General features: G+C 49.8%; 1 protein-coding gene and 1 long non-coding RNA gene across 5 annotated transcripts; one reads left to right on the forward strand and one right to left on the reverse strand.

Moving 5' to 3' along the window:
* The first annotated feature begins 35 nt into the window (after window positions 1–35).
* LOC310702108 lies at window positions 36–1626 on the forward strand. Its single transcript, XR_014523243.1, has 2 exons — window positions 36–152; window positions 1355–1626. It is a non-coding gene; the product is annotated as an uncharacterized lncRNA (long non-coding RNA).
* A 103-nt stretch (window positions 1627–1729) lies between these two features.
* Window positions 1730–11762, reverse strand: LOC310701414 (zinc finger protein 500-like). 4 transcript variants are annotated; one of them, XM_083492225.1, is made up of 6 exons: window positions 11657–11762; window positions 8092–9060; window positions 7431–7497; window positions 6149–6403; window positions 2170–3760; window positions 1730–1860 (listed from the first exon to the last, which is right to left on the reverse strand). In XM_083492225.1, the coding sequence occupies exons 2-5, from the start codon at window positions 8905–8907 to the stop codon at window positions 3042–3044; spliced, it is 1857 nt and encodes a 618-aa protein (XP_083348351.1). In that variant the 5' UTR covers window positions 8908–9060; window positions 11657–11762; the 3' UTR covers window positions 1730–1860; window positions 2170–3041. The 4 variants fall into 4 exon arrangements, with proteins under 4 accessions (XP_083348351.1, XP_083348349.1, XP_083348352.1 ...); XM_083492223.1 differs by lacking the exon at window positions 11657–11762 and adding an exon at window positions 11577–11655; XM_083492226.1 differs by lacking the exon at window positions 11657–11762 and adding an exon at window positions 11598–11620.
* Between the last annotated feature and the right edge of the window lie 38 nt (window positions 11763–11800).

Here is an 11800-nt window from a genome sequence, read left to right on the forward strand (position 1 = left end):
TCTAGGAATCGAAGCTCTGTCGCCGCTGTTAACCCTTGCGGAGCCGCGGGCAGGAGGGAGGAGGGGCGCCCGGCTGGTCTCTGGCTCTGAAGCAGGAAGGGGAAACCCGGCTGCAGGATCAGGCCAGCGATGCCCCCAGTTATTCCAAGCAGGTACTCCAAGCAGGGTCTGAGTACAAGAGCAGCTTTGTCCTCACCAATATAATATAATATGATATGATATGATATGATATGATATGATATGATATGATATGATATGATATGATATGATATGATATGATATGATATAATATAATATAGGGACGCGGGTGGCGCTGAGGCTTTCTAGGGCTTGCCGATCGAAAGGTCAGCGGTTCGAATCCCCGCGGCGGGGTGCGCTCCCGTCGTTCGGTCCCAGCGCCTGCCAACCTAGCAGTTCGAAAGCACCTCAAAGTGCAAGTAGATAAATAGGGACCGCTTACTGGCGGGAAGGTAAACGGCGTTTCCGTGTGCTGCGCTGGCTCGCCAGATGCAGCTTTGTCATGCTGGCCACATGACCTGGAAGTGTCTCCGGACAGCGCTGGCCCTTGGCCTCTTGAGTGAGATGGGCGCACAACCCTAGAGTCTGTCAAGACTGGCCTGTATGGGCAGGGGTACCTTTACCTTTATAATATAATTAGTATAGTATATAGTATAGTATAGTATAGTATAGTATAGTATAGTATAGTATAGTATAGTATAGTATAGTATAGTATAGTATAGTATAGTATAGTAATCTCACTGTATACAAGTTGTACAAGTGACAATAATATATTTCAGTTTCAATATTTATTTATTTATATCCCGCCTTTCTCCCAGACCGAGAGCCAAGGCGGCTTATAGTTATAAGTTCTGAAAGGCAGGCGGCATTAAGAGGGAAGGAACTGCAAATGTTTCAAAGATCCTGGTTGAAATCAGAATTAGAAAAAAATTAAAGAAGCACTTATTTTGTGAAATCAGCTGAGAAGAGAGGTCCAGTGGCTGTAAAAAGATTTGTGCTTTAAATATTTTCAAATGACATAATACCTGACAGAATCTCGAGTTTGGATTGGCTATTTCGGATCAAACCGAGTCCTTCCCAAGTGTGCATCCCCTCTCTGCATGTTTGACCTCTCAAGAGGCATGAGGAACATGTGACTCTCTCATCAGCTGCAGCCAGTATAGTCAAGACATAGATAATTTTTTATTGATTTTACTCGATAGACAGACGTTTATCTATGAAATCACAAGATAACAAAGGAATACACATATTTGAATCGTCCAAATTAATCAGGGAAGGAAGAAGAAGGGGATACACAGATATCGGAGTCCATTCTAACTCTTGTTATTTTTCACAGAGTTCATCCAAAGCGGCTGGTAGTTCCAAAAGTATTGCAGCCTCTTTCAGTTACATATTGCTCCATGTACTTGGACACGGACCTTGCAACAGTCATCTAAGGCCCAAAGCGGGGCCCCGAACTTGAAGCATGGGAAGCCCCATCAACAAATTTATAATTTGGCAGAATATTTAGATTATTTCATGTGTATATGTATAATTTGGAATATTTAATGTGATTTGATTGGATTGTTAAAATGGAAAATTTAATAAAGAATTATTTAAAAAATCAAATCAAGTGGTGCTTGTGGAATCCTCTCCCCAGGGACGCTTGCCTGGGTCCACCTTTACCTATTTTAGGCGCCCATTTTACCTAGCGTTATGACCCTCAATCTGAAGGGCTTTTAAGTACCTGTGGCCTCTTCTAGCGAGGCAGGTTCCTTGTATTCGTACAGGTATCTTTTGTACGTTCAGCATCGGTTTGATTGTCGTAACTGGTATTGATGTTTATGCAGTGTTCTAAGTCGCCTTGGAAATCATTCTTAAGGAAATCAGCCCTGAGCGCTCACTGGAAGGACAGATCCTGAAGCTGAGGCTCCAATACTTTGGCCACCTCATGAGAAGAGAAGACTCCCTGGAAAAGACCCTGATGTTGGGAAAGATGGAGGGCACAAGGAGAAGGGGGACGACAGAGGACGAGATGGTGGGACAGTGTTCTCGAAGCTACCAGCATGAGTCTGACCAAACTGCGGGAGGCAGTGGAAGACAGGAGTGCCTAGCGTGCTCTGGTCCATGGGGCCACGAAGAGTAGGACACGACTGAACTACAACAAGTTGCCTTGGATCGCTTTTGTAGTGAAGTGACTAATTAATATGAATAATGATGATGGTGATAATCCCTCGCTGGGGTTGCTGAGGGAAGGTTACGGGAGCAACAACGGAGGGCAGTTGTTTCCCCATCCCTGAATTAGAAGAAGCGAAAGGCCTCTAGACCAGGAATGATGAACCTGTGGCTGTCCAGATATTCTTGGACTGCAGCTTCCAGTGTGGTGTAGTGGTTAAGAGCGGTGGACTCGTAATCTGGTGAACCGGGTTCGCTTCCCCGCTCCTCCACATGCAGCTGCTGAGTGACCTTGGGCCAGTCGCACTTCTCTGAAGTCTCTCAGCCCCACTCACCTCACAGAGTGTTTGTTGTGGGGGAGGAAGGGAAAGGAGAATGTGAGCCACTTTGAGACTCCTTTGGGTAGTGATAAAGCAGGATATCAAATCCAAACTTTTCTTCTTCTTCTTCCACCATCCCTGACCCATTCCCCACACTGGCTGAGGCTGATGTGGGTTGAAGTCCAAGAACCCTGGTGGGCCATGGGCTACCCAGACCTGCTGCAGCCCACAGACAACCCCCCTTTCCAAGGCCCCCATGTCTTCCTTGCCCAGCTGCTGCCTCTTTCCCCCTAGTTCTCCACCTCCTCTTTCTCCCTTGATGTTTCTTCCTTCATCTCTCTCTTTCACCCCTCAGCAGAGTGACTTAATCGCATTTATACGACACCTCCCCACCCTATCACGCAATAAGCAACCTGATTGCTGCACCCATCTATAACATGTGCACCAATCAAGTGAAATCTAAGGAGGAGCATCTTCACAACAGAGGCTTTCCCATGCTTGGGCCAACGTTACAACTTTTCCCTTTTTCCTTCCGGGGGTTGGGCCCTTCTACGTTTCCTCAGAGTCTGAAGGGGGGCCGTTCCCCCGATAGGAACCCTTATAGGGTCTCTCGCTTTTACAGGCTCCTTCGTGAGCAGCGACACAGGAGCTGCCGCCCAGGTTCGTCGCGCGGGCTGCCCAGTTGTGCTTCGTCTTCTCCCCTGTGTGAGTTCTCTCGTGCTCCGTCCGGTTGTAGCTCTGGCTGAAGCTCCGCCAGCAGTACGAACACTGGTACGGCCTCTCCCCGGTATGCAGCCGCCGGTGCCTGGTGAGCTTTGACTTGCTGAGGAATTTCTTCCCGCAGTCGGGGCACTCGTAGAGCTTCTCTCCGGTGTGGAGCCTCTGGTGGGTGTTGAGGTTTCGCTGGTGTATGAAGCTCTTCCCGCACTCGGCGCAGTGGAAGGGCATCTCCATCTCATGCCTGCAGCGGCCTGGCGCACCAAGCTTGAAAGCTCTCTCAGGAAGCGCGGCAAACGTCTTTCGTTTGGGCCGTGGCAGAGTTTTGCCGGGTGCCTTTTCCTCTGCCCCACAGGTAGTGGATTGGCCTGTCCTTCTCTTCAGGGCATTTCCTTCCTGCCACTTCCTGCGCAGACCCTCAGAGACCGCCCCACTTTTTTCAGCCCGAGTCACAGTGTTCTCCGTCGCCATTCTTGAAACGACTGATATCGCTTTAGGTTGCTCCAAAACGCCTCGGTGATTCTCTTCGTTCTCGCTCTCGGGCCAGTAACCTGTTAAGGTTGAAAGAAAGGGGTGGAGTCAGATGGCGCTGCTAAACACATGGAAAGGGAGATGAGGAGAGCCCTGCAGGGCCAGACCAAAGTGCTATCTAGCCCAGCTTCCTGTTTCCCATGATGCTCAGCTCACAAGGAGGGCATGAGAAAAACAGCCCTTCCTCCTGCTGCATGTCCCCAAGAGCTGGTTGTTAAGTTGTGGGTGAACATATCAGACGACACAGCGATTCTTCAAACAGCTCTTGTTTATTCAGAGGCCAGAACAGAACTGAACTGAAGGGCTCAGTCAGCCTGCTTATATAGAGCTCCAGTAGCAACTTTCTAAAACTATCCAATAACTGAACGTCATTTTCGATCCTTCATTTGCATAACTATCTACAGTATCCCCCTGCTGGCCCAGGGTGAGAACTTCAGTACATAACACTGGTATTTAGAGGTATACTGACTCTGAGACTGGAGGTTCTACTGCACTGTTGTGGCTAATAGATACTGAGAGACCTCTCACCGGTAATTTTATCTCACCCTCTGGACCAGGAGGTGAGGAACCCTTGTCAACCCAAGGTCTACGATCTCCTCTGGGCAACCTTCCCTTATCCCACATGCCATTGGTGGGTGAGGCCAAAGGCAGAAGTGCGTGGAGCAATGGATGCAAAATTTATTTTTTATGGGAGGCGAAGTTTCTACATGCACTCTCACACACCCCTCTGTCCTCTGACCAGATGAGCAAGCAGGCATCCTTATCAGGGTTCAAGGACAAAGCCCATCTACGCAAAAATGTCTGAGTGTATAAAACAAGGCTGGAAAGGGGTGAGGCCTGTGGAAGGTCCAAGGGCGAGATAGAGATGCTTGAGGGGCTGCATTTGCCCTCCAACCCTGAGTCACAGGGAGGGGTGTGTGTGTGGCCTGTCTAGTTCAGCATTCTGATCAACAGAAGTATAGTGTCCAGGTAAAGGGACGTAATAGTACCACTCTATTCTGTCTTGGTCAGACCAAACCTGGAATACCGTGTCCAATTCTGGGCACCACAATTTACGAAGGACATTGACAAGCTGCAACGTGTGCAGAGAAGGGCAACCAAGATGATCAAGGGTCTGGAAACTAAGCCTTATGAGGAGCGCTTGAAGGAATTGGGTATGTTTAGCCTGGAAGAGAGGAGACTGAGAGGAGATGTGATAGCCATCTTCAAATACCTTAAGGGCTGTCACATGGAAGATGGTGCAAGCTTATTTTCTCCTGCTCCAGAGGGCAGGACTTGAACCAATGGCTTCAAGTTACAAGAAATGAGATTCCGACTAAACATATGGAAAAACTTTCTGACAGTAAGAGCTGTTCAGCAGTGGAATCGTCTCCCTTGGGAGGTTGTGGACTCTCCTTCTATGTGGATTCTCTGATGACAGTTGAGATTCGACCTGCAGCTGAAGCTCTGACTGTAATGCAAGCAGCTGTACGGATTTTCTCATAGAATCATAGAGTTGGAAGAGACCACAAGGGCCATCGAGTCCAACCCCCTGCCAAGCAGGAAACACCATCAGAGCACTCCTGACATATGGTTGTCAAGCCTCTGCTTAAAGACCTCCAAAGTAGGAGACTCCACCACACTCCTTGGCAGCAAATTCCACTGTCAAACAGCTCTTACTGTCAGGAAGTTCTTCCTAATGTTTAGGTGGAATCTTCTTGTAGTTTGGATCCATTGCTCCGTGTCCACTTCTCTGGAGCAGCAGAAAACAACCTTTCTCCCTCCTCTATGTGACATCCTTTGATATATTTGAACATGGCTATCTTATCACCCCTTAACCTCCTCTTCTCCAGGCTAAACATGCCCAGCTCCCTTAGCCGTTCCTCATAAGGCATCGTTTCCAGGCCTTTGACCATTTTGGTTGCCCTCCTCTGGACACGTTCCAGTTTGTCAGTGTCCTTCTTGAACTGTGGTGCCCAGAACTGGACACAGTACTCCAGGTGAGGTCTGACCAGAGCAGAATACAGTGGCACTATTACTTCCCTTGATCTAGATGCTATACTCCTATTGATGCAGCCCAGAATTGCATTGGCTTTTTTAGCTGCCGCGTCACACTGTTGGCTCATGTCAAGTTTGTGGTCAACCAAGACTCCTAGATCCTTTTCACATGTACTGCTCTCAAGCCAGGTGTCCCCCATCTTGTATTTGTGCCTCTCATTTTTTTTGCCCAAGTGCAATACTTTACATTTCTCCCTGTTAAAATTCATCTTGTTTGTTTTGGCCCAGTTCTCTAATCTGTCAAGGTCGTTTTGAAGTGTGATCCTGTCCTCTGGGGTGTTAGCCACCTGTGTGTATTCTCTAATGTTCAGTGAAGTTAGACCCGTGACTGAAGCTTCTCCAGCAAACTCTGCAGGCGTTTTGTCTCTTACCGGTCTGCATCGCCTGCTGGCCTGGGGCTTGGCAGAGCTCCTTGTAGCCTCCTGAACATGGAATGGATCCGACTGCTCCTGCTCCAGGGAGGCTGTTCTGCTGCCACCAAGGCCTACGCTGACTCTCTGAGGCCTTTTCACGAAGCGGAGGAACGTTTTCTCCTCTCCCGGCAGACTGACTCTCGCGTGGCCTTATTTGGGTGGAATTTTCCGGTCCACATTTCTCCACCTCCTTGAGAGACACCCCTCTTTCATCTGTGGAGAAATGAGAAAATGAAATACAGAAACTCATTCCCTGGGCACACAAGGGATGGTTTTCCCCAACAAATTTTCCACCATGAACCTAAGTTTTATTTCCGGGACGGGTCCAGAAGTTTGGAAAGAAAACTACAAGAAGCAGCCTTACACCTTTCGGCCCAACTAAGCTAGTATTACTCAGGCAACTAGCAGCTGCCCAGGGGCCAAATTCAGCCTTCCAGGCCTCTCTGTCTGGAACTCTCCCAAGGCCACAACCTCTCACTAGCCTGGCATGGCCCCCTGGATAAGGTTCATGAAGGCTTTGAACCCTAAAAGCGGCTATAAACATGTTGAGAACATGAGGAGAGCCTACAGCCAGATGAAGTCAAAGCCATTTAGTCTAGCATCCTGTCATCACCGTGGCCAACCAGAAAGATGTGCCAACAGAAAACCCAGAAGTATGTTTACATATTTCCTTTCATTTGCAAAGGCAATCAAGAAGTCAGTTGTTACTGGATCAACCAAAAGATACAGGGGATAGAAGGAGATAGAGAGAAAAACAGTGGAAATAATATTTGCCGCTCTTTTTTGGGTTATACTGCCATTTAAGCTCAATCTCTCTCTAAACATACAATAGTCTTGATGCTAATTGCTTTGTTTGTGTACTTGTTGTTATTGATATTCAGGAGCTTTTCCCATTTTGAATACTGTGTTGATTTGGATTATATGTGACTTGTTCCGTCCTGCTTTTAATGGCTTGTACCCTAAGCAGAGCAGAAAAGCAAAATGACACTGCTGAAAACAACCTCGGCCAATTGCAAAAGCCCTCTGAGAAGCCAGCTTTTATCCGGCACCAGGAAGTACACAGTGATGGGCCTAGGTGGTCCTCTCCAGGGTTGGCATTCCTTGGAGCTGGGGCCAACACAGAGAAGGCTATCCTCCTGGGTGATGCCTGCCCACTTCAGTCAGCAAGGGCCTCAGCCACTGAATGGTGCATACACTATATGGCCACCTGAGGGAATTTCACCAAGGCATCTCAACTCACCCAGTGAGCAGAAGTCTCCTCCATCCACCTCCAGCTTAGCCTCCACCTCCTCAGATGGGATCTGCTTCTGGAAAGGAGCAGAGAACATCCCTTTCAGCACGGAGATGCGAGTGCTGGAAAGGGGAGACATCTTGGGAAGGGAAAGACAAGTCTCCACAAATCCACTCCCGAGGAGTGAATGAACAGCTTCCTCTTGACCTGTCTCAGGCCGGGGAAGGACTTGAATTACTGAGATGATTTATAGACCACCTTTTGCACAGGCCACAGAATGCTCTGCAATAAAAACAAGGAGATAAGAATACAAAAAGATAGCACAGAAAGTTAGAAATGGACAAAAAAAATTGAAAACACCGTTACAGCATGGCTTCCATCCCCAAAGAATCTTGGGAATGGTCGTTTGTTAAGGGGGCTGAGTTTTGCATGGAGAGCCCTATTCCACTCACAGAGCTAAAATTTCCAGATTGTTAAACCATTCTGGGAACTGCCGCTCCGTGAGAGGAAAGGGGCTCCCACACAAATCTCAGCCCCCTTAAATCATACACCTCTTTGTGGGTGTTTTGGAAGAATGTCACAGGCTGTTTGCACAATGCAGTTGGGTCACTCTGACAGCACACAGCTGCCACATCGATAACAGATCATCTCAGGCTAAAAATGGCCTCACCTCCTTTACCTGCTTTCGCGTTTCCTCTTGCAGGAACCCCTCGGCCAGGGCCACCGCCTGGGAGCAGGTCTCCGGCCCACACTCCCTCACCCAGCTCTGGATCTCTGCTGGCAGGACGGCCAGGAACTGCTCCAGGATCAGCTGCTCCAGGATCTGCTCCTTGGTGTGCCGCTCGACTTTCAGCCACCGGGAGCAAAGCTCCTGGAGTTGGCTGTAGGCCCCTCTGGGCCCCTTGGCCTCCTGGTAGCAGAAGCCCCTGAAGTGCTGACGCACCTTCTCCCTCCTCGTGGCCTCCTCTCGCAAGATGGCCGCCTTCACTTTCCCATAATCCTCCTTGTCTCCAGCCTTCAGGCTGCTGAAGGCCTGTTCGGCTTCTCCACTGAGGGCTGGCAGGAGTCGGGTTGCCCATTCTTCCTTGGGCCACCGGCAAGCTTCGGCCACTTTCTCGAAGGAGGCCAGGAAAGATTTTGTGTCATCCCATGGGGACGGCTCCTCCGGCAATGGTGCCTTTCCCCATTGAGATTGTTGGGACTCCACCATCTTCAAGAAGTCCTGCCACTGAGATTCCCACTGCTGGTGCAGCACATCTCCTGGTTCCTGTTTAACCTGTTGCGCTGGTGCCCTTTGAACAAGTCCCCTGATTCTTCCTTCAGAGAGCACTGTCAAGGACTTTCCTGCCCCTCCTCCCTCCTTGTCCCCTGCTTTGTGGATTGCTGGGCCATGCTCCTGAATTTCAAAGCCCGGCTGCATCCACTTCTCCAGGGCTGCCTGGAACTGGAGGCTGAATCCCACTGTGGGCGTCTGTGTGGCAGCCATTTTGTTTCCAGCAAAGGGCCCTCATGTCCCAGTGCAGAGACGGGCTCCTGTTTGCAGCAAATGGCGCTTCTTGGATTGCGAAGTGGCTTTCTGCTCTTTTGTCGGTCTCCAGAAGAGGGCTAGAGTGCTCGAGACCGGCGTTACGGGGACCCCCTTGAAAAGAGAAAACAGGGTTTCAGGAACCGAGAAAGAAAATGCACTGTGGTTGGGAACCTGTGGTCATCCTGATATCACTAGGCCACAAGTGCCATCATCATGCTCAGAGCTGTCAACTTTCAGATTTGAAAATAAGGGATCAACAGCCTCACCTGTCCCGGGGACAGTCTACGGGATATCTAACAATCTGGGATAGCAGCGGGAAACAGTGCTGGAATAAGGGAATTTCCCGCAAAAAAAGGGAAGGTTGACAGCTATGGCCACGTTGGCTGGAGCTGATGGGAGTTCGACTCTCCCAAAACACATGGACACACACAGCAGGCTCCCCATCCCTGAGATACACAAATCCAAAGGCCCTACCATTGGGTTTCTTAATTCATTTGTGATCATATTGTTTGGACAGTAACAAATCCTGTAAGTGGCTTGAATATTCCAAAAATAAAAGCAAACATGCGGGATTTGTACTCGTTTCTCTGACACCAGATACCCAGAGCAGGGAAAGCACAGAGCCTTGCGTGGGGAGTGGCCATCCTGAGATTTAAATCCTTTCCCTGCAGAGCCAGTGTGGTGTGGTTACCGTATTTTTCGCCCTATAGGACGCTCCGGCCCATAGGACGCACCTATTTTTTGGGGGGGGAAATCAAGGGAAAAAATTTGATTTCCCCCCAGGTTTGCGCAGCCATCCCCAAGCTAGAAGAGGGAGACGGAGCACTTCGTCTCCCTCTTCTGCCTTCAGGGACAGCATCCCAAGGCTCTGTGGGGTGCGCTGCCCTGCAGAGGCTTTGCGCAACCATCCCAAGCTAGAAGAGGGAGACGGAGCGCTCCGTCTCCCTCTTCTGCCTTCAGGGACAGCTTGGCCCGCTATCCCGCGAACTTGTGGGGCTGGGGGGGGAGCAGGCTTGCTTCTCCCCCCGCCAGCCTCTAGATCAGGTCAGGGAATAGCGGGGTGGCGGCGCTCCGCCATCCCCCTATCCCCCGAGCTTGTGGGGCTGGCGGGGGGGGGGAGAAGCAGGCTTGCTTCTCCCCCCGCCAGCCTCCAGATCAGGTCGGGGAATAGCGGGGTGGCGGCGCTGCGCCTCCCCGCTGTCCCCAGCTTTTGGGTGCAGGCTGCTGCCCGCAAGCCTTGCGAGCCCGCGGGACATCCCGCCGGGCTTGCAAGACTTGGGATAGCTTCCTGAAGCCTGGAGAGCGAGAGGGGTCCGTGCGCACGGACCCCTCTCGCTCTCCAGGCTTCAGCGAAAGCCTGCATTCGCCCCATAGGACGCACCCAGATTTCCCCTTCATTTTTGGAGGGGAAAAAGTGCGTCCTATAGGGCGAAAAATACGGTAAATGTCTGGACTAGAATCATAGAGTTGGAATAGACCCCAAGGGCCATCGAGTCCAACCCCCTGCCAAGCAGGAAACACCATCAGAGCACTCCTGACATATGGTTGTCAAGCCTCTGCTTAAAGACCTCCAAAGTAGGAGACTCCACCACACTCCTTGGCAGCAAATTCCACTGTCAAACAGCTCTGTCAGGAAGTTCTTCCTAATGTTTAGGTGGAATCTTCTTTCTTGTAGTTTGGATCCATTGCTCCGTGTCCGCTTCTCTGGAGCAGCAGAAAAAAACCTTTCTCCCTCCTCTATGTGACATCCTTTGATATATTTGAACATGGCTATCATATCACCCCTTAACCTCCTCTTCTCCAGGCTAAACATGCCCAGCTCCCTTAGCCGTTCCTCATAAGGCATCGTTTCCAGGCCTTTGACCATTTTGGTTGCCCTCCTCTGGACACGTTCCAGTTTGTCAGTGTCCTTCTTGAACTGTGGTGCCCAGAACTGGACACAGTACTCCAGGTGAGGTCTGACCAGAGCAGAATAGGACCTCATTAACCCGGGTTCGAATCCCCACTCTGCCATGAAGCTCACTATGGTGACCTTGGGTCAGTCACTGCCTCACAGGGTTGTTGTGAGGATAAAATGGGGAGGAGGATAAAATTAGGTGTGCCACCTACAGCTCCTTGGGGAAATATAACTAATCAACAACAACAATATAGTAAGTCAAACATGAAACCTGGTGAACATTTCTCTCTCTGCACTTTTTCCAAATCAGTAAAACGACAACAACCCGGGCTCTTATGATGCCCCATTCCCGACACTCATACACGCATTTACTGGGGAAAGACGCTGTGATTGCAGTCAATGGGCTTACTCCCATCCCATGCAAGCATACAAGGGAATTGAAAGCTATTGGGTCTCTCCCCCCCCACCCAAAAAAACCTGATCTCCCTCCCAGCAACCTGACATTCACCTGAACTGCCCAGGAGGACTCTGCAGCTGCAAAACGACCACTTTTTGTCCAGGAGAGAGGATGCATGCATACATATATATTTATACTGTATACATTGAAAGCTGTTTCCGTGGGCGGGATCAGAGCAGGAAGGGGTTTGCCTACGTAGACATTTTTTAAAAAACAAAAACTCAAACACCCCCTCATCTCTATGATTACTTGTGCTCGTTTTGTTTGTTTTACCTTTCTGACGTTCAGATTCACCTGTACAAAAAGGGCTTTTCTTTTTCTCCGCCCGCCCCCGATTCCTATTTTCTACATACCGGTAAATTTGCATGCGCAGGTGGTGCTTAGATCCGTTATCATCTTCTTTTTTTAGTCTCGCAAAGGCTCTTGGGAAATGTAGTCCTCTGCTAAGAAGAAACTTCCAGGCAGTGATGGGATGGGGCGGGGGTGGGGAAATAGTT

The sequence above is a fragment of the Podarcis liolepis genome, assembly GCF_965112155.1.
Source record: "Podarcis liolepis genome assembly, chromosome: 2".
Classification (NCBI taxonomy): Eukaryota; Metazoa; Chordata; class Lepidosauria; order Squamata; family Lacertidae; genus Podarcis; species Podarcis liolepis.